The sequence below is a fragment of the Camelina sativa genome, chromosome 13 (genome assembly GCF_000633955.1).
Source record: "Camelina sativa cultivar DH55 chromosome 13, Cs, whole genome shotgun sequence".
In the NCBI taxonomy this organism is placed as follows: domain Eukaryota; kingdom Viridiplantae; phylum Streptophyta; class Magnoliopsida; order Brassicales; family Brassicaceae; genus Camelina; species Camelina sativa.
The window spans coordinates 1,319,916-1,344,994 of NC_025697.1; the positions used below are offsets into that span (position 1 = coordinate 1,319,916).

At 32.6% G+C, this 25,079-nt stretch overlaps 3 protein-coding genes, 1 non-coding gene and 1 pseudogene across 4 annotated transcripts; 4 read left to right on the forward strand and 1 right to left on the reverse strand.

The window, feature by feature from the left end:
• LOC104734400 (probable 3-deoxy-D-manno-octulosonic acid transferase, mitochondrial) lies at positions 5,806–8,409 on the forward strand. Its single transcript, XM_010453971.2, has 11 exons — positions 5,806–6,090; positions 6,177–6,270; positions 6,366–6,408; positions 6,488–6,610; positions 6,714–6,833; positions 6,922–7,000; positions 7,130–7,237; positions 7,462–7,559; positions 7,662–7,755; positions 7,843–7,962; positions 8,043–8,409. The coding sequence occupies exons 1-11, from the start codon at positions 5,898–5,900 to the stop codon at positions 8,282–8,284; spliced, it is 1,314 nt and encodes a 437-aa protein (XP_010452273.1). The 5' UTR covers positions 5,806–5,897; the 3' UTR covers positions 8,285–8,409.
• Positions 8,775–8,847, forward strand: TRNAR-UCU. Its single transcript has one exon. It is a non-coding gene; the product is annotated as a tRNA-Arg (tRNA).
• LOC104734401 (transcriptional regulator ATRX) lies at positions 8,940–11,081 on the reverse strand. Its single transcript, XM_010453972.2, has 4 exons — positions 10,903–11,081; positions 9,525–10,681; positions 9,369–9,441; positions 8,940–9,291 (listed from the first exon to the last, which is right to left on the reverse strand). Exons 1-4 carry the CDS (start codon positions 10,975–10,977, stop codon positions 9,136–9,138), a joined length of 1,461 nt encoding a protein of 486 aa, XP_010452274.1. The 5' UTR covers positions 10,978–11,081; the 3' UTR covers positions 8,940–9,135.
• On the forward strand, positions 18,317–19,856 carry LOC104734402 (putative homeobox-leucine zipper protein ATHB-51). Its single transcript, XM_010453973.2, has 3 exons — positions 18,317–18,440; positions 19,055–19,419; positions 19,548–19,856. The coding sequence occupies exons 1-3, from the start codon at positions 18,320–18,322 to the stop codon at positions 19,773–19,775; spliced, it is 714 nt and encodes a 237-aa protein (XP_010452275.1). The 5' UTR covers positions 18,317–18,319; the 3' UTR covers positions 19,776–19,856.
• LOC109128311 lies at positions 21,659–23,689 on the forward strand (annotated as a pseudogene).

Consider the following 25,079-nt stretch of genomic DNA (forward strand, 5'->3'; position numbering starts at 1 on the left):
CTGTCCTTGTCTTCGTCGTTGTCTCCGTCGTTTCCTTTGTCGGGCTTTTGGCATATCGAAACCAGATCTTTCGTTTTCAGATCTTTCGTTTTCCGTCCTATGATGTGGATTGGGTTTTTCGTCTTAACTACTGATCTTACATTATTTCACTATATCTTTATTCTAAGAACACCATAATTAGTTTTCCCATTTTTTTTACCTAAGATCTTAACAACTGATCTAATATTATTTTCACTATATATTTAATCTAAGAACACAAAAAAAATTCTCCTATTAATGATGATGCCCTAATTGTCTAGTTATAAGATTAAACTAAACAAACAGTTTAGCCGTCTAGGCGTCCTTAAACTACATGACCATCTCAGTCAAAACAATTAGCTAGTCAACGTTGATTAAGTATTATTCTACAGTAGCCGTATGTAATGTTTGATATTTATTAATTATAACATTTTTTAAAAATATGTAAAAAAAAGAAAAGAAAATGAAATCAAGTTATATACTATGGTTCTTAAAGGTCCGTCTGACATCTAGCGATACTTTCAGTGTTGTGTATATGTCATAAGAGTTGGGCCATTTTGTATAAGTCTCATCTCGTAGTTTTAAAAAAGAACTAACTATCATTTCTTATGTAATACTATTGAAAACAAAATCAAGAACTTATGAAGTATGGGTGCATTGTGTATATCAAAACCATATGACTTGTAAAAACCGGAAAAATCTAACAGTAGAGTGATTCCATTGGTTCATTTATCGAGGAAAAAAATGGATATGTCTTATGTTGTTGTCCTCATCTGTTGACAAGATAGCGAACAACATCTCCGATAAGGATAATAGAATGATCGAATCCTTAGTACACGAAATGGAAATCATGCACTGGTCCATTTATAGATAGAGTAACACATTACACATAGAGTCACAATTTTAGTGAAATCCAAATTAATGTGATCTATGTTTTTAGCATTCAGTTTATACGTGACTATGGGCTTGTTCGTTTGATTGACGCAGGTACCTGCAGCTGCAGCAGATGCAGGTACGTTTGTTCATTTATTTGCAGCAAGTACCTACGTTAAGACGTTGCGGCAAACGTTGTGATCTACGTCTAACATTTTTAAACGTTGTTTTGATTCAATGGTTAAAGACATAAATGCAGCCGCTGCCGCTACCGCAACCGTTATCGCCTGCGTCAACCAAACGAACAAGCCCTATATGTATTCAAAAGGTAAACAAATATGGTCGCCCCTCTAACCCTTGTGGGAATATGATTATGTTATATATACTTCGACCAATCAAAGTTGAACAGAAGCTCTAAAGGAGAAAATGAAATATTCAAGACAAAAAAAAAACTAGGCACATTTGTTTGATGTTAATTTGCCATATGATGCTTTACATCCCACCGACGGTCCAATTTGTTATACATTCTAATTAAGTACCATAAATAAATAAAAAGTTTTCTGTATGTTTAAAGTCAAATTTTATTTATTTATTAAAGTATACTAAAAGTCAAGTCTTTCATAAACTTTGAAGCACGTTTCGACTTCGATCATCAATCATTTTTACTTCGTACAATTCTCAGTTAATTAAATTGGAATTTTGAAGGAAGACTAATGTTATTAAAAAAAAAAAAGTAAATGGATCTCGATCATGAAACACATAGCTGGAGGCCTGGAATGGAAGATAAGGACCGACCGCCCAACGGCTGAAGTTGACTGTTAGAATTTAGACGGTCATTACTTTTAGTAATCATCTTACATTAACATTAGTCCACTCGTGGTAGTTATTAAACATATTTGTTTATACCATTTTTTGGGTTTCTGGATCGGTATAGTCCAGACATATCTTTGCTTCGATTGGGTTGATTAGTTGTTTGTTACATATAGATCTCAGGATCTGGATCCTGATATCCATTTTTTTTTAGAATTTTAAACTTTTGTTCATGAGTAAATTTCTGAAAATGAATTCATATTGATTTTGGAAAATTTTCCCACTATATATTTTTTTCTAAAAAGTAACTTCAGTTTTAGTCAGTTCTTAGTAAAACTAATTCATAAAGGGGCTTAATTATTCTAAAAGTTTTTGTTTGTGATATTTTTTCATTTTTAATGTGATGTTTTTGAAAATATATATCTCTTAATTTAAACCCCGGATTAAACTGTGAGTTAAAATTCATCCTTTGAAAGTTGGTTAAACTAATTAATTATTTTTCGGACATTGTGGCCATCACTGACATTACACAACACCCTAACAAACATTTCAGTTTATGAAGATACTTCATACGGAATGATTCATTTTCTGTCGGTACAGTACCAAAATATCAAACTGAAACTTTAAATAATTTGGAATCTTTTGGATTTTTTTNTTTTTTTTTTTTTTTTTTTTTTTTGTGACTACTTGTTATTCCTGTTATAATCAATAATTAAATTATTAAATTGACAAATTAAAGTCTGTATTTAGTTGGCATGTCATGTGAGAACACATTCCAAGACAATTATCCAACATAACATATAATATTTGTTGATCTCTAAACAAAACGTGAGTTAACTATACTAGTAATAGCTAAACTCATAGTATAGTAGTATAATTTAAACATCACATACTCTCTTACCGCATCTTTGTTAGTTTCGATTTGCTACTGCCAATTCTCCAACTACATAAAAATAAATAATTCATCTTTGCCATATTGGCTTTGATTTCTTTGACTGTGAAACAAGTATGTATGAACTATGATGACACATGAGTTTGTTATACCTATATATTATCATGGTAACTTAAACAGTAATAAAAATTGTGTGCAGAGGTACAATATAATAATGAAAATACGAATCAATTAATTGAAAATAGACAATTGGAGAAAATAAAATAGCACTGCATATGTTGCATGCAGCCAGCAAAGTAACATGCAGTGCCATGCAAGTTAACATAATGTATAAGGACCAAATACCACATGGGTTCTTACAGTTGGACTTTGCTTATTTCAGTCACATTTGTCACTATTCTTTTCTTGTTTCATCATTTTCAATAATTAATTCTGAATCTGAACATTATTTTCCTTTCATTTTTATATCAAAAATCTTACATGTCGATTTGGCAAAATTATATATACTGAAAACTAACCACATATAATATATTAGTAGCAATTGCATTATTATATGAGTGTGATCTAAGACCAAATGTTTCCACTACGCATGTATAGATCAACCAAAACAAAAAGATGTTATGTAAAATTTATCATAATATCAATTGATCATTAGATCAAATGGAGCACCAAAGCAAAAATGAAAAATAAATAAAGCCAGGAGTACCCACGGACAAAGCAACATATGGACTTTTAACTCTTTATTATATGCACTGCTTGGATGTGGGATTACTGATAATTATACCTAATAGCTTCGTCCAAAAAGAAGAAGAAATATATCATATAAAAACTTATCCCACCAAAATTAAAATCAATTCAAAAAAACAAACTATTATTCACTAGTTCACTAATCTGGAAAGCTACTCTGATCATATGAAGTTTGTCGAAAAAAGTTTAGAGATGTATTTCCCAATGAACGTACCCAACTCATAAGGAACAAAGTTGTGTTTTACAAATAGAATATTCATTTTTCAAAAGAAAAAGTCTACAAATATTAGTCTTTCAGTTCAAAAATAAATAAAAATAAATGGGTATCTTTGTCACTTTAGATATCATTAATAAAAAAGAAAAATATATTCAAAGAATCAATCAAGTTTTGTAGAAAACATAATTCAGGAACTAACTGGTGGGATCCAGTGTCCATATAACATATATATCATATAGAATTTGATATCCTATCTACTTTGGCACTGAAACTCTCCTCTCTGTCTCTATTTATTGTAGGGTGTTCTTTCAACCTTTATTTGTCGGCATATATATATACACACTTGCATATTTTTATGCGTATTTACATTAAATTACGTATCAGTCGAATTTCATAGTTTTTTTTTTAAAGTCTTTTACTCCCCTTTTAAAAGATGAGAAGGGGATTGTTTTTTTTTTTTTGGTAAAATGAGAAGGGGTTGTTAAAACCTCTTAATTATATGTTTAAAATTCTTTGAAATCTTTTAAATGATGGATATTCGAAATCAAAATTCTGTGATTAATCTATATATATTCTTTTAGATAATTATATGAATGATTCTTAAAGCGGCAAAGAACCACCCCCAAACAAACTTTCTTTTCCATTACTAATTTTTGTTTGTTGCTTTTTTGTGCTATCGATTTTTTGTCAAAACGGTCTAGACATTAATGCTGACATTTATTCACGGTATAGCCAAAACACACCCAAAAAAAAAACTCAACTTTGGACACAAGCAACTAGTAGTACGCTGAAGTAGTCAGTCACTAGCGGTTGTGATGTTATTCAAAATTAATATATTTGATGAGCTGATTAGTGTGCAATTGTGCAAAAGAGACCTGCCGTCCATACTGCAATCATTTGGCAAAAAAAAGAAACTCTGTATCTAAATAGAACATTTAGCATGAAAAGCTCAGATTACCATGAATAAACATAAAATAAGTTCAATTATATCCTATTTCAATATGTGTGCGTGCACTACACTATATATGGAAATTTTCGAGAAGCCATCATTGGAGTATGGTTAAGTTCAATGCGAACCACCAAGTTGATGTGTACAATTTGGTTCCAGTGGCGAAGGAGACACCACACCTTAGTCTTCAAGACCAAGTCTTCATCACTCTATTTCTCACCTACTTCCATTTCCTTGTTTCATTACTAATTTTGCTTTTATATTTATATTTGTGTAACGGGAAACTTCCTAGGTCTCGAGTTTTTTTATTCTTAAAAATAAATATTTACTAACTTTTTGTTAGTTGGAATATCAAAAATTAATTACTTTTGCCGCTTTTGACAAAACTATAGCCATCTTTGACAATATACTATAAATTATTTGTTCTTACGTCAATTAATCAAATAATCGTTCCAAAATATTGGTCTTCATTAGCTGACCAGAATTTCGTTTACTCACTAGTGAATTTTTATTATATAGTTACATTTTTTGCTACAAAAAAATAGTAACAAATATTAACTACAAATAATTACAAATTAGTGACAAAATTTTAATTAATAGAATTTGTAGCTAATTGGTAACTAAATGTAGCTATATAATGACAAATAGTAATATAACAGATATTTTTATGGCTCCACCTCCACGATAAATAACAACCAAATTTTGCGTTTTAACAACGTTTTTGTAATGGCTCTAAGATGATTTAAAAAACAAAAAAAAATCGTTGCTTGGCTACGTAGCACATTTATTGGTATGTTTAGCTACGTGAGGGATTAAGAACTATAAGTCTACAAATATAAATGTACGTAGACTACAATTTCGAACGTATACTATAGTTGATCGACGAGATTAATCAATCGGACAGATAATGAGATAAAGCTCACCGGCAAGCAACATGGCACGTGGGAAGAAGCTTAAACTTGTTATCAAAGTTATTCCATCTTAACACATTTTGCACTGAACAATTTTTTTTTTGTCAAATTAAAAGTATACTCAACAAGTGAAAAAAAAGGCTGCATGGTATATTCTTCGTATCTAACGATTCCACAGTTAATTTTTAAATTATTACTGTCAGCGCTGTCTCTTTTTCTTATAATAAAAAATTAATCTGTTCATAATCTAACATGTTTTAAGAATCTTAACATCAGTCCAACAAGTAATGAATAATAACATTCTTTTTTCCCCCGTATTAACGTAATTAATCTGCGTTCAAAGCGGTTTTATACTAGTTGGGCCATAGCTTGGTTATATTGGGCTTAGGAACAATGGGCTTAAGGCCTCATTAGAAAACGGCGACGCCATTGCCTACGGTGAAGAGAAGGGAGCTTTCGTCGGTCGGTGCCGGAGGCGCGATGGAGCTCGGAGTGTTTGTGTACAGATTGTACAGAGCGTTAACCTACGGTATCTCGCCGTTAGTTCACCTCCATATACGATGGCGCGGACTCCGGGGACTAGAGCATTGTCGCCGTTGGCCCGAGCGTTTAGGTCATCCCTCCGCCGTACGTTCGCCGGGATCGCTCATCTGGTTTCACGCCGTCTCTTTAGGTGATTAAATTTCTTCAGTGCTCTCATTGCAGTTAAGTCTCCGAATCGAGAAATTAGGGTTTTTGTTGTTTTTGAGTGTCTCTCAGGTGAAGGAATGGCTGCAATTCCTGTAATCAGACGCTGCAATGAGCTAAAGCCAGATTTGACTATTCTAATGACGACGACTACTGTATCTGCATTGTATGGCTCATTGTTTCTTTCTTATAAATCTGAATTGAAAATTTTCAAGTTTTTGTCTTTGTAATTTCGGTTTCGTTCAATCTTTTTGTTTGTAGTGAAGTGATAAAGAATCAACTTCCCATTGGTGTGTTACATCAGGTATGTTTTGATTTTGTATGATGATATATGTAACTCTGAAGTTTTAATTTATGTTCTGAAGTTTCAAAATTTGGGCCAGTTTGCACCATTGGATACACCTGGGGCTATTGACAGATTCCTTGGCCATTGGAAACCAAATGCGATTATCATTATGGAGAATGAACTGTGGCCTAATCTCATCATGGCTGCTGCAGGACTTTATGTAAGTCTTGACCCTTCTCGTTGTTTATGATATGAAGGTGATAACTTGTGCAAGGATAGATGAACTCTTTGCATTGGTTAATATTGTGTTTCCGTTATCTCAGATTCCGTTGGCATTATTGAACGCTCGGATGTCTACTAAATCCTTTAAACGGTGGTCTAGTCCTCTCTTACTACCGCTGGTATCCTTGCTGCTATCTAAATTCTCATTGATAGCCCCACTGGTATGCATTGCTAAATGCTAACTTCAGCTAAACGTTTTTTTTTTATCTTATCTTATTGTACTAAAACTATTTGCCTCAAATGCGACAGAGCACCCTGCAGGGTATACATTTCCAGCTGCTGCATGCGCCACCCTTTGTCATCGATTATTCGGGAGACTTAAAATATGGTATCCTAGTCCACTTATGTCTTGAAGATATTCATATATTAGATATTATGTGCAACCCATTATGTTCTGCTCCTGCTCTTTCTGTTAAAGCAATATAAAGATCCATGTGTTGTCTGCTTTTTCTTCCAGTGGTAAACAAGTTCCATGGAACATCTGAAAGTATAAGAGATCTAAAAGTAGAACTCGCAGATATGAAGGTCTGGATTGCATCTTCATTACATAGAGGCGAGGAAGAAGGTACTGTATGTTCTAACTAGTATGTAGCGTCACCATTTACCCTCGTTGACTAGCATGTGGATTCGCAGTCGCTTCCATGACTTGATTGGTACCGTCTCACAGTCGCATAAATATGGTTTTGACTCCCTTTTCTTTCATATCCTCTCTCAAGCAAGTGACTTGTAAGGAAGTGAGTTTGGGGCTGATTGACTTTTTAAAATTGATGATCAAAGTGTTGTGTGCAGTCATTTTAGGAGTTCACAACATGCTTCTCACATCACATCCGGACTCTGTTGTCATAATTGTGCCTCGACATCCACATCATGGCCAACAGATTGCTCATGTATGTACCAAAACCACCTTCTGGTTACATTCTTAGTATTGGCTTAGTGAAGGTTGATCTTTTTGGTGAATCGCATTTAATTGTCCCCAGCTCCTTTTGTAGAAACTGCGGAAAGATGGCCAAAGTGTAGCTCTAAGGTCTCAAAATGAAAAGCTTACATCAGGGAAGACGAATATATATGTGGTGGATACACTAGGTCTGAGTTTCGCTACTTTATATCTTCCTAGTGCTAGTCCCTTTATTCTCTTCAAGAACCCAATCTGTGTCTGCTTGTTTTCTTTAGGTGAACTAAGAGAATTCTATAGTGTAGCGCCAATAGCTGTCATTGGAGGTTCTTTCATCCCGGGATTAACTGGTCATAACTTGTCTGAAGCAGCTGCCGCAGGCTGCGCCGTTATTACAGGTGCTCAAAGATAAGGTGCTCGTATACTATAATATACTGTCTCTCTACTTTATCTCAACGTTCATGGAATCTTTGATTAGGTTGTCATGTTGGGCATTTCTCTCACATGGTGAAGGCGATGAAGCAGTCGAACCCCTTATCAGTGACACAGGTCTCGACAAAACTAGAGCTCAAAGAAGCCGTCGACTTGCTCCTGAGTAACCCTGAGATCTTGGAAACACATCAGAGAGCTTCTAAAGAAGTTTATGAATCCCTATCAAGCTGTATTATCACTAACATCTGGAATCTTCTCAATCTCCATATCTTAAGAGGGAAATTATAAGTTAGTGTGGCTAGTTATGTATCCAAACGAATCCAGTTTCAGTTAATTGGTGTGTTATACAGAATGCAGTTGATAAAATTTTGTATAATATATATGAGAAATGGAGAAGTAAATCAAGCAATCACATTGAATGCAAATGTTGAATTGGCTCGAGAAGTCAAATTTGGTTAGCAAAAACAAAACATTTACTAGTGTGTATATAATTTTCTTGTAAAGGTAAAATAGAAAACGAGAGAAGACAAAGTCTTGCAGCGCACAAGACACTCAAGCAGGTAGGAAGCTGGCGAGATTAAAAGAAAGATTGCTTCTTCCATGGCTAAAGCCTAAAGCAGTGAAAGAAGCGTAAAGAGCCGATCCAGTTCAGTAGCATAAAGTAGTAGAAAAGGTTCCGAAGTGACTATGGGAAAAAAGTAATCCCTCAAACTTCATCTTGCTTTCATCAACAACTGTGGATCGTTTATAATTTGTTTTCTGTACCTTACCAACAGAAGCACCCGTGGCCTAATGGATAAGGCGTTTGACTTCTAATCAAGCGATTGTGGGTTCGAGTCCCACCGGGTGTGTTGTTTTTTTGTTTTGTGTTTTTTAAATTCTGTCAAGGATCCGTTTTTCAGATTTTTACTTTCTACTCTCTTTTTTTTAAAACACATACACGTTCGAACTACGAACCATATATATACTGAAAATCAAAAGATGTCGAAAGATGCACAAAAAGTAGAAGCCAGTTCTTGTAAAGGAGGAACTTTTGTCTATAATACAGCTCAACGCCCACATTACTTCACCAAGTCTGGCTTCATCTCCAAAATGAGTCACACTAACTATTGATTGATTGGATACATTAGCAGTAGGAATTAGAGTGTTGTCTTGTTCATTTTAACCATGTTCCTCCATTTGTCCTTGAGATCAGCTGGAGTACGTGTTTCGTCGAACACCTTCTCTCCCATTTCCAGAATTTTCCTCCATGGCATGTTCTTCTTTGCTTCTGCTGCAAATTTCTCCACTCCCACCTGAGCCAACACATATATATCAACAACAGTTCTCCTCCAATTCATGAAAGTAGAGCTAGTGTATGTTTATTATATACCTTTAGCATCTCTTCTTCTTCAAACGTCCAAAATAGCCTCCTTCTTTGATCCTTCTTAAAGAAAGATATGTCCCTGCGATTCATGATGTAACTTTCTAAAATTTAGGTGGAAATGAAACTCTTGATGTTCCAGTGAATGAAAGAAAAAGGAACAACCTCACTGTCTTTGACTTAGCCACAACTAAGGTTGTTGCCTGCTGGTTCTTCGTATTCCCTGACGGGGAGGTTACTTGAGCCGATGAAGTTACTTGCTCAATTTCATCGTCTCCATTTCGTTCGTCACTTGATCCCTTTGATGACATTTCACAATCAATAGTATTCAATTCTATTCCTCTTCTTCTTCTTCGCTTCTCATTCTGTTTGGCCTGGCCCTGTTCTTTCCCTGAAAACGATTGTTGCGTAGACAAAAAAGGCGAAACATCTACTTTTTCCCCTGCAACTGTTCTGACTCTAGTATGATCTATAGCTGTTTCGTCATTCTTGTCATTCTCAGCGTCTTGAAAGTTTTCTGTAGCCACTCTCTCTTCCTCCTCTGATGCTCCAACCTCTCTTCGTCTTCTTCCCCTTTGCTTCTCATTCTGTTTGACCTGGTCCTGTTCTTTCCCTGAAAACGATTCTTGCATAGACAGAAAAGGTAACACATCTAGTTTTTGCCCTGCACCTGTTCTGACTCTAGTAGTTTGATCTTTAGCTGTTTCGTCATTCTCAGCGTCTTGAAAGTTTTCTGTAGTAGCAACCCTCTCTTCCTCCTCTGATGCTCCAACAACCTCTTCTGTCACTTTATCAGTACCCACTTCCCCTTGATCATCATCTAACTGATCGGTTTCCTCAATCAATGGCGTCTTCTCACCGTTTGACATATCAAAATCATTCTCAACCTTACTTTTCACCTCTTTATCTAGATACCTAAAGACCGCCTTTTCCGCCTCAACAGTCTTCTCTTTCAATGTTTTGGATTTCAGTGCAAGAATCTTAAGCCAGCAATAAGGACAAAAAGGATTCGCAAGATCCTCACTACTATCACCCAAATCAGTATACAAACACTCCCCGTGAAACGAAAGAAGACAATCAATCCCGCAGCAACGGGATACACGGTCGTCTGCAACTTCACAAACAATACAAGCATCCAAGTTCAGCACCGGCGGATCTACGGATACTCCTCTATCAGTAGTCTCACTTGTTGTACCAAGACAATGACGCTTCTTGTGTGGCACATCTCTTTCATCGAAAGTATCTGGAACAATCTCAACATCATCGGTATCACAGTGTGTGGTGCTCACTCCAGAGCACAAATTTTCATTAGCTTCATCATCCTGTGAGATGAAAAAATTATACACAAATTACATCAACCTAACCAGTTTTTGCGAAGCTACAGATTCAAAATTAAGCACCAACAACAACACAAATACATCCAAAATTAGTCATGTCGCTGCATCAGGAAAAAACATAAATCCCTAATTTTCCGGATTCTAAAGAAGAAGACCTAATCACGAGAAAGCAAACAGAGACGAAGGGGGTGGAGAAATAGGGTTACCGGAAGCGAAGCGAGAGATGGATCAGGAGACTTGCGCGAAGACCTAACCAGAATCGATTTCGCTCTCATCTTCATCTTCTCTACAAGATTCTCAATTCGTCACTCTCAAGTCTCTCAACAATGGGATCGTAATGAACAGTGAAGAGTGTCTTGCTCAATTTTAAAGCGAGAGAAGCGTACAGCGGAAGATGGATGAAATCAATTAAAAAAAATTGCGATAAAATTAGCACGTTTTAATTATTATACCGATAAACCAAAATACCCATGTATATAAAATCACAAATTTATAAATTTATTAAAACTTAAAGTTCAAAATAAAAAAGTTTTCTATTCTGACATTTTTTATTTATTAATTTAGTTAAATTGTTTTAAAGGCATCATATATTTTCCACCGTATGAAAAATAAAAGTAATAATATATAATTGTTTGAATCATGAAACTAGTTACACAGTTATATATATATATATATGTTAGAGAAAGGAAAGAAAAACAAAAACAGAGTTTAGGTGAAGAAAATTAAGGAAATATTCGGTAACGAACTACTAAGTATAGAATAAAATATTGGTGACTTTATCAATAAATTTACAATGTATAAAGAGGGTTTAGTCTTATGGAACTAGTTTACCTTTGTTGTTACTATTTATGTCTGGTAAAATTTCTACACAGAATAAATTTTGCACAGCGACAATTAAATTTTGTAGAATATATTTTTTATACAGTTTTAATTACAGTACTAGGATTTAACCCGCGGTACACCACAGCAGGACAATTTTTTTAATTTTAAAATTTTAAAATTTATATTATATTTATTTGTTATTTTATTATTATTTTATTAATTTTAAAAATACAAAATTTTTATAAGTATTTGATATAAGTATTCAAAGTATAGATTTTTGTAGTGTTTTCAAGGTTTTAACCCGTGTGGTATATGTATAGTCTAGTAATACATTTATCTCCTGGTACACATCTAAAAGTGTCATCAATCCCACCAATCCCATTTATTTAACCCGCAATACACCGCAGAACAATATTTGGTTATTTAACCCGTAATACACTACACCGCGGGTTAAATTTGTTACTCAAATGATGTTGTGTCATTAAAACGGAATAGGTCCTACAGTCACCAAACATCTATTAAAATGGATTCTGAGATTTTTATGGGATTAATCATTTAATGCATAGAGTTGTTTTAGGAACAAACGGAATGTATATATATTTTCAACCTTTGTATGGCAATAAACGTTTAAAATTAGGTTGGTTTAAATAGATCCATTAATTGACTTTCTACAAATGTTATTTTAGGAAAATCTGTAGGGGTTAATAGATGTTGTGAAGATATTTATGGCAATGAACGTATTAAATTAGGTCGTTTTAAATAGTTTCATTAATTGAGTTTCTACGAAATGTTATTTTAGAAAATTGATAGGGGTTAATATTGTAAATAAAACAAAGTAATTAAAAAAAACTAAAAGATCATAACACAAAATGTACTTCAAAAATGTTAATATAGATATGGTCTTATATATATTTAGTATCTGACTTTAACAGCGGGATTAACTGTTATGTATTTACGAAGAATTGAAAACTGTACAAAACTTTTAACCTTCACTGTTTATATCATCCATCTATTCTATAGCCTTAATTCTCACAATATTTTTTTTACCCTTTTCAGTTCTACCGTTATTTAATGATGGTGTAAACAATATTATTACTGTTCTTATATATCTAGCTAGCTATATGAGGGGGTAGTAAATTAATTACTTTAAATTTAACCAACCAAACCAAAAGAAAGATAAGAAATCTGAAGTTTCTTAATTTTTACATACAATTTTGCTATTTATTAATATTATCCTTTTCTATATTTACAGTAAGTAATGTTCAATTATATCTTATACTAGATAAAGGTCTGCACATCGTGCGGGTTTCAAAATTGTTGAAGAAAGTAAATTCTAAACCTTAAACAATTTCTTGAAAATATATAAAGAAGTTTTATTTCCTAAAGTAAATATATAAATAATTTAAGTTAGAGAATATTTGTATTTACCTTCATACATTTATTTATATTTATATATTTTTAATATATTGTAACAATTATTACAATAATCTAAAACCTAATTATATCACACTAAAACATTTGCCAAATACTCATCATTAAAAATATTATTATTGTTAAATTTCAAAAACGTTTCAAAACTTATTCACAAAATATTTGACATGCAACAAATTCATCAAAACAACATCTAATAAGTAACCACATATAAATTTACTCTATGTTTTACCATTAAAAATATGTACTTATACCTAAAATTATTTTATTGTTAAAGTATGCTCTTTATCACCACCTATAAAATGTCTTCTAAACAAATTAAACAAATTTTATGTTGCTTTACTTTCATTTTGGCATAATTATAGTTCTTATAATTACTAAAATTGTTTTGTGACATAATTTCTTTAACCATAAAATTTTTTTAGTCCAAAGATATTTTGGATGAACAACTAGTGAAAATTATCTACTCGATTACAATGATTTTATGACTAACCCAATAAAAGTTGAGAAATTGAAAGAAAGTTAATATAATATAATAAAAATAAAAATTTGAAAATTATTACCAGGATGATATATAAGTCTTAGATAACTCATATATACAAAATAGAAACTTTATATACAATCCATAACATGACATATGTCATAATCACGTTAAGGATCAACGACATATTTACTCTTCATAAATATCCAATTGTACCAAAACAACTTAAACCTATGACCTCGTCTCAAATATTATTGAATCATAAATTCTCGACTTATTTTTACCCGAATCAAAAGTTCTCATATATTTCTATATATACCTTGTTTAAACGGTTTACGAAACCTGATCCGATACAAAACCACATAAATCCGATTTGAAACCAAATTTAAAATGGTATATCGTTCCAATTTCCCAAATTTGAAATCGTTTCGCAATTACTCGATCAAGAAGCTCTTGTTTCAGTGCCAGAATCATCAACATTATTCAGAAAAGACAACTCTAAATTTTGACCAAAAACATCAACGACCGACTTATCTTCCAAACTTATAATGCTACTAACGATAGAATCACTTTTGGAACCTCCATCAGTGTCTCTATCCTCGAATTAAATTAGCGGGCATATATACTTCGATTTCATTTCATTGCATCTGATAGCTTCCATTACAAAACCCACATGAATCAAAGACCCACGCAATAGATCGACAAAATTATATCAGAAAAAAAAATTCATAGATCAAAGCTTTCAATATAAACATGTAATGTTATGTAGATATAATGTTATTTTCTTAATTAGCTGTCCTATTATGTTTCAAAAAAAATAATTCTTTTGGCATAACTTATGTTATTCTTTTTAAATTTGTTATTCACTATTTATTTATTAATAATAATATACATGTTTAGTGAATTACTTTTTTGTTTATACATGTCAAAATCTTAATGAGAAAACACATATAATATAAGTAACGTACAATGGAAAATAGATTAGTTTTGTTAATTTTCTTTTTTGATTTATTCTTTTTGTAGATATAAACATGTAAATTTTATTTAGATTTGATGTTATTTTCTTAATTAGCTGTTTTAAAATTATTATTTTTTGACATGTGTCAGCATCTCATCAATGTACTTAACATGTTAATGACTAATTTGAAAACCCAACTTTATATAATAAGATTTTTAATATAATAAAAATATTAGTTCAGACTTCAATTCAAGCTTTTTTCCTAAGACTGCCAATTGGTTCTTCACGATCTTCGTTTTCTTCGAATGTGTCTTCACAAATCTTGTTGCAGTACTCAATGTCCGAAATTAGCTAACCATACAGACATAAAATTTATTTATTTTTTTTTTTTGTGCAAACAAAGACATTAAATTTAATGTGTTAGGTTATATAGTACTCCCTCCGTTTCATAATATAAGATGTTTTAGAAGTTTTTGCTTGTTTCATAATATAAATGTTTTCAATTTTTGAGGCAACTTTTAGACTACTTTTATATATTTTTATTTTTTATTTTATGCAGTGTTATTTTTGATTGGTTAAAATTTTTAAAAGTAAACATTTCTTATTATGCATGCTTTGGCTAAAACATCTTATATTTTGAAACGGATGGAGTATAATTATACGACCAAATATGGATGACACATAGTATATTTATTTTATCATGTAGTGGTTGAGAATCTTTGTAAAAATGAAACTTTGATATGGATGACAAATAATATATTTATCTTAGTTGTTTTCTTTTTAATATAATAAGATTACAATTATCTTATGTTTTCTTTTACCAAGCTTGAAAACTGTGATTTGTAATCGTTAAAATTGACATGTGTCACGATCTGATGAGTTACTAACATTGATATTTAATCGTTAAATTGATATGTGTCACGATCTTGTGAGTTTTAAACTTTGATCTTTAATCGTTAAAATTAACACGTGTCACGATCCGGTGAGTTACTAACTTTGAGAACCAACATTTATATAATAAGATATAGCATATAAATAATTATTTTGAATTTAATTGTTACAAAAGATCCTATCACTTATTTATAATGTGACAAGTAAAAGTTTATAGCTCCTCCAAGAAGGGGGGACCTTTTTCTTGATTACCGATCTTAGTAACTGATGGATCTAAACATATACTTATATATGAAATCGTCTTTTTATTTTGTTAATTTTGTCGCTTATCTGCAGAAATCGTCTATGTATGATGGAAATTAATAATTTAAACTAATTAAATTATATATATATATATAAAAAACTCTCAAAGAACAATAACAGCAGAGAATGTAGTTGTTAGCTGGTACGGGTTGGATTCTCCTCAATATCTGATTTTTTTTTAGTTCTGTCTCTCTCATTTTTTATCTTCTAATTCTAATGCATGCATGAGACTCTGTTAAAAGTTTTTTTATGCGGAATATTATTTAACTTTTTTGACAGTGTACTGTTAACATACTATAATACGTACTCCTTTCTTCTTCTTTTTTTTTTTTTGTCAAAAGGCTTTAATATACTGATTTTGTGAAATCATTTATCATGAACCCAATTAATACCTCCTGGTTCTTAACATTATCTACTACATGGAGAAGTTAATAACCCTAAAGCTTCATTGCTCTATTCAAATAAAGATGTGTGTATGATATTCTGAATAGATATTTCATTACTATATGTTTTCATATGTGAAATATTTATAACACATAAAAGGAATTGGAAAGATTGTGGCGATCGATCATTTCATAATAACGAGTACATTAATTAACTAAGACAAAACGGATAGGAAAGAACTGGAGTTTCATGTTGAATGTTGATTTTATTATAAGTTATTTTGATGGGTCTTAATTTTAGTTATTTTGAGTATACAAATCGACTATATATTGGCGAATGCACACGAAATCATATAAAACCAAACCCAATTTATAAATAAAACCTATATAAAACACGTTATTTTGGTCCATATCAAAGACTTTTTATGTAGGGTGTTGGCTAAAATAGTGAAATTTGAATAATATAGATTGAAAAAAAGAGAGTATGAGATGTTGTTATCAAACGGATCCTTTACAATGAATGCAATCATCGAAACCCATCAAAATCTCTAAAAGAAAAAAAAAACTATGAAAATTGTGATGTCTCATCTCTTTCAAGGGTTTAGGCCCTAAAAGCTTCCCTTTTTACTGTCGTTAGTTTTAAATCTCATTACTTATCATCAATCTGTTCAAACACTATCTACTTTTAACATAGAAAAAGATTCCTTTCCCCTTCCTCTATCCTTCTCTCTCTTACACTATTTACATCAACAATTTGTTAAGTAGCCATTGAATATGAGAGAGAGAGAGAGAGAGATTGTGTGTGTAGAACTGCAAGTTAATAAAAGAATGTGGGGGTAAAGAGAGAAAGAAGGGTACACAGTAGATGAGGACAATGAGACTTAGTTTTCAAACTTCTTCTTTGCTTTGGCTTTTATTGGTCGTATCAGACTCTTTATATATAGATGATCTACTTAGCTCTCTGTGTAACTGTGTTGATTCTTAGCTTTCAAAGGTAGCTTTTGGCCTCACCCTATATACTCTATACAGGTTACTACTGCACATATACATTGGTATGGATTTGCCACTAGTGCCAAAACCTTTTGCATATTAATTTTGACATCCACATAAATTGATTTAGATGGTGGTGTATATATAAGACAAAACAATAACTGAAAATCTTAGGACCAAGAATGAAGGCATAACCAAAGAAGGGGGGAACCACATTGTCAGTTTTAATGGAGTTTTGGGGGACCATTAATTTCGTTTCACTCTTTCTCTTTCACTTATTTAAGCTTAACTTTGACATATACGTACCCCTACCTAATACATCAAATTTAAAATAGTTATATAAATTTTTCTTTTCAACTACATTTATGTTTACATGTCTAAAAATTTCAGTCAATTAAAACGGTGGTTTAAATGTAAAAGCCCATAACTAGATTTACGTAAATGTTAAAAAGTTCCAAGTTTAGAAAATCCGTCAAACAAAGTTAATCCACGCCGATTTTGATTTACCATTTATTGATTTACAAGGAAATAATTTGGTGCATTCACACACGTTCAAAAAATTTAATTTTTGATTTTTCAAAAAATATGCAAATTTCCGTTATCGAAAAACCCTCTAACCTTGTAACCTTAAAATAAAAATAAGCAAATGGCCTGTCCGACATTTTGACATTGTCTTGGTTGGTTCTCATTGTCTTGCTAACTTTGTAACATAGAAAATTAGAAACTACTACATTTTGTATGGTTATTCAAAAAAAATCCCAAGTATAACGCAACGATAATACTGAGTTATTGACATAGAAGATTACTTGTCATGTTGTTAATGACATCGAAGACTACATATCTAATAATTAAAAATTCCAAGTTTGACCCTTGTATACAACAAAATATATCAACCTATAATAATGTTAGAGAGATGATGGATGATGATTGATGATGTGCAAATGAGACAAAATTATATCACACTTTCCTTTTCAATCTTTAAATTCCGAAACAAAAGGCACTGTTGGGTTGCTCCCTTATTAGGTGAAAAAATCCTCACACAACACAGACAATTTCACTCTGTCTCTATCACTACCTCTATATATCTCCCTCTAGATACATATCCCTATATATATGTGTGTATTGGTGCAAACACTGCGTGCTCTCACACTTTGTTGCACCTCCAAAAGACAAAGTATATAGAAGAAGAAACTTCTTGTCACGCCTCTCTTACCCTTCTCTTGTGGTCCAATAAAACCCTAGTTTTCTTTTCTTTACTTTACCCATTATGTGAGATCCTATAACTTTCTTTTTTTTTTAACCACCTCCCATATATACTTCTATATATTAAGATATTCACAAGAGTTACAAAAGAAAGAAAAGAGATGGAGTGGTCAACGACGAGCAACGTAGAAAACGTTAGAGTTGCTTTTATGCCACCGCCATGGGCGCCGGAGTGTAGTTCTTTTAACTCACTCCACAGCTTCGGCTTCGATCCGTACGCAGGTATATTCATACGTCATACTAATACCAAGTATATACGTAGATGCTTTCGTTTTCTTACACAGTGTGGTGTCCGTTTAATTCCACGTTTGACAAATCCATGAACTTTGAGAACCTTATTATTTTCCCACACTATCAAGTGTTCTTAATTAAGTTTTCATCTAAATAATAAGTTGTCTTAAGTTTTTTTTTTTGCTTGTTGTCGTGAATGATGAAAGAATCACAAATTTTGCAAAAGAGACTCACGTTTTATGACGTTCATTCCAAAAACCTTGGGATATGTCATCTAAAAACGTACTTTTCTGATGAGAAGTTAAGATATTCTTATCTTCAGTCTAGACAATTTTATAAATTAAGTTTCTTCTTTTTATTTTTCTTGGGATCCCAATTTTTTTTCTTCCTTGGGATCCAAATGCAAAAAGTTAAAACGTCACTTTTGAAAAGTTGAGTGATTCGATTGGGATGGTAGTTCAGTTCCCTCTAAGAAAATGGTAGCGGACATAACTATATTTCTCTTACTCACGGAAATTAAAGTAATTTTATTTTTATTTTTGTTGTGCATTTTTTTTATATATGTTTGATGTTATAAAGTTTTGTTGTGCGTCACATTACATCAGGAAATTTATACACGCCGCCTGCGGATACGCAAACCGGACCGGTTATTGCTGTACCGGAACCAGAAAAGATCATGAATGCGTACCGATTCCCGAACAACAACAACAACGAGATGATGATAAAGAAGAAGAGACTAACGAGTGGACAATTAGCTTCACTTGAACGGAGTTTTCAAGAAGAGATCAAACTGGATTCAGACAGGAAGGTGAAGCTGTCGCGAGAGCTTGGTCTGCAGCCACGTCAGATAGCGGTTTGGTTCCAGAACCGCCGTGCACGCTGGAAGGCGAAGCAGCTCGAGCAGTTGTACGACTCGCTTAGACAAGAGTACGACGTCGTTTCTAGAGAGAAGCAGATGTTACATGAGGAGGTCTGTGTACGATATTTCACTATTTTAAAGTCATGGGGCCTAAATTAACTATAATCATTTTACCTTTTTATCCCTTAGTTATTGATTTTATCAGAATGCCCCTAACAAAATTGGACTGGTGACTTCAGGTGAAGAAGCTGAGAGCTATACTAAGAGACCAAGGTCTGATCAAGAAGCAATTCTCTTCCAGTACCATCAAAGTTTCCAATGAGGAAGACACGGCGGAGCTTCCGTCGATTGTGATAGCTCATCCAAGAACAGAGAATCTGAACAGCGGAGGGAATCAAATCTACGGTACTGAGCAGTACACCAATCCAATGATGGCAGCTTCCTCTGGCTGGTCATCTTACCCGTGATAGCTTTTGCTTATCTTTGAGAGACAGGGGAAGAGAAGGAGAGAGAGAGAGAGAGAGAGTATGAGTAAAATTAGAGCTTTAGACTAGGACTTTGAGTAGTGTTCTACGAATACAAGCTTGTCCCCCATTGTACGATCTCACAACATAAATGGAATCCTCTGTTTTCAAACACAACAATATATGTGAGGTTGTATCTGAGCACTTTTGAGCCAGGCTTGTTGAACAACTACTATGAACACTCAAACTAGCTGGTGCAAAAAACAAACTAGCTAAGAAGTGATAAAAATGAAGAAACCAGACGCTGATGCTCATTCTTCTCTTTTACTGAGTAGAACGGTGCCATGTGTGTTTTGTAGCTTCTTGGCTTTTGGAACATTCCCTTAATGTCACTGAACATAAATTACTGATGTTGTGGAATGAATACAAGAAAGATTGTAAAAATCAAAGGACAAACAAGTTGAATGAAATTTAAACCATAATAACATAGATTGTGTTCTCTGTTCCTGGTGTAAGAGTGTTGACTTTGACACATATTACGAAGCTATCATTTTCTATTTGGGCCTACTTAAGAATCAGTTAACATGATGAGCCCACCCAGCCTGGTAAAATGTTTAACCTGTAAAACTCATTCAAAAAAAAACGGCCCAATTAAATTTCAACCAATTTTACAGACCAATTTCGTATAACTTGTTTTAAAATACTTATTCAAATACCAAACAAATTACTTTTACAAAGACTATATAGTATCCGAATTTATTGCAAGTAATAATGAAATTTATTTCTGAAAAGTTCAAACAAAAAAAAAAAAACAAAAACAATAGCAACGGACGAATGGATTGTTCTGATCGGATCGACTCACCGCATCTTAAATTTCTGACGTTTTTACTTCTGAATCTGTCTTTCTTTTTTGTCATCAGACTCTCTCTTAGCAGTTTAATTTTTTTAATTAATTAGTTTGTTTGACCGCATCATATCAAACAGTTTATTTTTTTGCTTCTTAATTTCTCTCTTCGGTTTACACTCTTAACATAGATGATCTACATCGCTCTTTATGTGGAATTCTCAGCTTTCAAAGGTTGCTTTCAAATACACCTTTTTGCTTTTTTCATGTTACTGCACGGCTGCACGCACATAGATAGATATCTTTAGTTCTTCACCGTATCTTTTGGCCTTTCAGGTTACTTGCACACACAATTTACCAATAGTGACAAATCTTATTGCATTACTATATAATTTTTTGTGTGGATTTTTTTAGACGGTGACTGAGGGTGGCCATAAGATAAAAAAAAAGTATCAAAAGAAAATTATAGAGCTTAAAATGGGGGAACCATGTTGTCTGTTTTTTACTTTTATTTTTTATGGAGTTCTTGGACCATTGCACTTATTTGAAGCTCTTTGACCAGTGATACCACCTGGCTACTATTAATTACACATCTTCATCTAAAATTTTATCAGTGCTGGGTCAATTTTCTTTTCACCTACATTTATATTTTCATTAGTTTCTTAGAAGTTCAGTCAAATTAAGGTGGTGATTAAAACGTTAATAGCCCACGAGTAGATTTCTGTCAATACTAATGATTTCAAGTTTAGCTAGAAGTGCGTCATATACGATTTCACACATTTGAGTTGACATATATGTTAATTAGTCATGGTTTTCTTGCAAATTTATCCACTTCAATAATATAGAAATCTTATAAACCATTCAAAAACGCTTATATTTGCAAATTCTAGCAACCACAATACACCCTAACTTGCGCTTCAATCATTATTTGCTTGTAACAGAAAACCGATATAAAAACAACAATCAAAAAATTAAGTTTTGACCGTAAGATTCAACAAACATATCAACATACAGTACGTAAATGCTGGGGAAATGATCAATGATGACGAGCAAGTGAGACAAATGTCACACTATACTCTTTTTTTTTCTTCTTTTTCTTTCACTATCCCTATCTACCTCTATATCTATATCTCCTTATCTATATATATATATATATATATATATATATAATTATATATGCTCTCACACTTTGTTGCACCTCCAAAAAACAAAGTGTATAGAAGAACAAACTTCTTGGTCACGCCTCTAACGCTCACTCGTATGTTCCAACAAACCCCTAATTTATATTTTCAGTTTCTTCGTCACAGTGAAGTTTATTCATTTTTAATCTTCTGATCTCCTGTCTTCTTGTTGAGGGAAATTAAGGAAATTGGAATGGTCGATGACGAGCAACGTTCAAACCAAGAGAGTTGATTACATGCCATCGTCATGGCTAAAGTCTAACTTCTCTAACTCGCTCTGCAGCTTCAGCTATAATCCTTACGCAGGTATGTGTGCACACATATATATTACCACACAAATTTACGTCGATGCATTCGTTTAATTGTTTTTAACTTTTAATCAAATTCATGTTCGTCCTGCAGTCTCTCTGTGGCTTGGTTGTAATATATGGTGTAAGGTTTTTTATATAATCCATATTCACCAAAATGTAGGTTTATGTTATAAGCACAGATTAATGTAGCTAGGTTTCTGTTAATGTAAGAATCACAAATGGTAGAAAAAAAAAAAAAAACACGTCTAATTTTCTTGTATATGGTTTATGTGAGGATTCCTAAGCGGCATTCTAAAATCATCAGTTGGTGAGAAATTAATATTTTCTTATCTTCGGTCTAGAACATTAAATATTCACGAATACACTACCCAACAAAAAAAAAACATTCGATGCCCAAAAAAAAGCAGAAAATAAATGGGCAAAGGTAAATAATTATACTTATTTTTGAAAATTTTCTTTAACAAAAAAAATGATAAATAATTATATACTGATGATGAAATTTGGAAAAATCTGGATGATTAGCTAATTAGCGGAATAACTAATAAGAGAAGATTTTTGCTGAATAGTTGAAATTTGGCGACCAACTGATAAAAATTGTACATGTAGAAGAAGTAATAAATTCAAGACTAATAAAAGAGATCTTCCGAAAAAAAAAGTTAATTAATAAACCCCTTGCCATTTAAAATGTAAATAAATACTACAATTTTTGGCCAAATAAGAAACATATGTGTACTTTTGTTTATAAAGTGATCGAGAATCATGTTTTAAATGAATTTTTATTTTTGGTAAACATCAAAAAATTACAAAAAACTTGTTTTGATGATATTTCTTTATAAACCATAATAAATTTATATATGAAAGTCAGTAATTTTCTGCAACTCAGTAAATTTTCAATAAAAATTTATGTTTCAATTCAAATAATGTGCCACTATTTATTTCAGCCAATTTAGCAAAAAAAATTTTGTCTTCAGTGTCACATTATTCATAACCTCTGCGTTTGCTTTAAGTATTTTGTCGTTTTGTTTTATTATTTTTGAATATGTTTTATTACACAACAGAAAATGAAAATTCGTCTAATAAGCCTGCCTACACGCAAACCGGACCGGTTATCTCTATAGCGGAATCAGAAAAGATCATCAATGCGTAACAATGTGATCCGGGTAACAACAACGAGATGATCAAAAGGCTAACGACTAGCTACGCTTGAACTACGTTTTCAAGAAGATTTCAAATTAGATTCAGAGAGGAAACTTAAGCTAGCGAAGGAGCTTGATATGGAGCCACGTCAGGAGGCAGTTTGGTTCCAGAATCGTCGTGCACGGTGGAAGGTGAAGCATCTCGAAGATTCATACGACTCTCTTAAGTCGCAAGAGTATGATGTGTGAGCAACATACCTTCAGTGGGCCTTAAAGAAGCCCAAACTGAAACAAGTCCAGCTAACACTTGCAGAACAAGACAAAAGTGAGAATGCAGACAATTCCTTGTACGGTGAAGACGATACCTCGACGATGCGTCCTCAGGATATGTTGCTCACATGATGCTGTTTTGAGAGAGAAGCAGATTCTACACGATGAGGTCTAGACACTTGTAAATAATCTACAATAATATTTGCTTGTTTTGTTCCTTTAGTTTTTGATTTTGTCAAAAGAGACCCCTCACAAGTCACAATAAATTGATATGTGACGCAGGTGAAGAGGCTGATGAACAGCAACCAAATCGCCGGAGAAGGTATTAATCGTGAATAAAATTAGTCTGACGATGATGGTTGGTTCTTCTTGTTGGCCAGCACCACAGCCTTACTCGTAGTAGTTTGTTGCTGATCTTGGAGAAGCTTGTACGATTTTAACATATTTTGAAAGTCCAATCAAACGAGTTCGAATTACTATTTCAGATTGATAGAAATCAGATGCAATAGGTGAATCCCTAGAATAGATAAATTATTAATTCACAAGGCAAGTTATACATAATGGGAGAGGGGCAGAGAAGGAGATATACAACCCACATCGTTACTACTTTGAACTTTTGATCCCCAGGCATGGTAAGCCAGATCAAATAAAATGTGCTCCAGTTTTACAAACCAACTTCGAATAACTTTTTCCAAAGGTAATTAATTGGTATCACTATTTTTTTCTTATGAAGAGTAAAATCGAACTAGATAAAACGAATTGATTAATGTTACGGCAAGTGGGCAATACACTTCAACTCTTTAATGGACTGAGGTTTTAGGGTTGCATAGATAAGATTAAGAGTGAGTAACACTCAAACAAAATAAACAATGTATTATTTACTTCTTCTTTTATTTTTTTGTTGTTGTCAAATATGTGCAATTATACTTTACGAAATCAATCCCCAGACTTTTCACTATACAACCAAAACAAATAAAAGCGACAATACCAACCCAAAAGTAACAAGTAATTTTTTTTCCCAAAACAGCAACTTTTTTTTGTTTTTACCAATTTCCACAGAATCAGTTTTCGGTTTCTCTCATAATTAATATTTTCTATTATTTTGAAATCTTTAATAGAACAAATAAAGAGAGTTGAGAACGATTTTTTTTTTCTTCTTCTAAATAATGAATTTATTTCGGAATATATTTTATACATATATATATATATATATATAATTCCATAATAACAATAATAACGGAGGGATTCTCCTGATTCTGAATATCTGAGTTTTTCGTTCTGTCTTCCTTCTTTGTCTAATGCATGCATCATGATTCAGGAGGCTCTGTTAAAAGGTCTTTTGAGTATTTAATTTATTTTTAATAACCATAGCATATATAAAATGTTATTTTGTCGTTTCTTACACTCTAACTAATTCGATCGGGTCTATAAACTAGTTAAGTATTAAAAAGTTGAACATTTCATCATATATATAAAAGCCTAATCTTCAAAACGTAACAGACCACTAACAAAAATAATGTCCTGAATCAACAAAACTCATTTTTCATAGCTATAATAAACTAATG

Excerpts from the sequence above, each read along its gene's own strand:
- LOC104734402 (XM_010453973.2), top strand. The coding sequence starts at position 18,320 with ATGGAGTGGTCAACGACGAGCAACGTAGAAAACGTTAGAGTTGCTTTT. Across the intron at positions 18,441-19,054 it reads CGGCTTCGATCCGTACGCAG|GAAATTTATACACGCCGCCT; the intron begins GTATATTCATAC and ends ACATTACATCAG. Across the intron at positions 19,420-19,547 it reads AGCAGATGTTACATGAGGAG|GTGAAGAAGCTGAGAGCTAT; the intron begins GTCTGTGTACGA and ends TGGTGACTTCAG.
- LOC104734400 (XM_010453971.2), top strand. The coding sequence starts at position 5,898 with ATGGAGCTCGGAGTGTTTGTGTACAGATTGTACAGAGCGTTAACCTAC. Across the intron at positions 6,271-6,365 it reads ACGACTACTGTATCTGCATT|TGAAGTGATAAAGAATCAAC; the intron begins GTATGGCTCATT and ends TTTTGTTTGTAG. Across the intron at positions 7,001-7,129 it reads TTCGGGAGACTTAAAATATG|TGGTAAACAAGTTCCATGGA; the intron begins GTATCCTAGTCC and ends TTTTTCTTCCAG.
- LOC104734401 (XM_010453972.2), bottom strand. The coding sequence starts at position 10,977 with ATGAAGATGAGAGCGAAATCGATTCTGGTTAGGTCTTCGCGCAAGTCT. Across the intron at positions 10,682-10,902 it reads CATCTCTCGCTTCGCTTCCG|GATGATGAAGCTAATGAAAA; the intron begins GTAACCCTATTT and ends TTCATCTCACAG. Across the intron at positions 9,292-9,368 it reads AAGAAGAAGAGATGCTAAAG|GTGGGAGTGGAGAAATTTGC; the intron begins GTATATAATAAA and ends GTGTTGGCTCAG.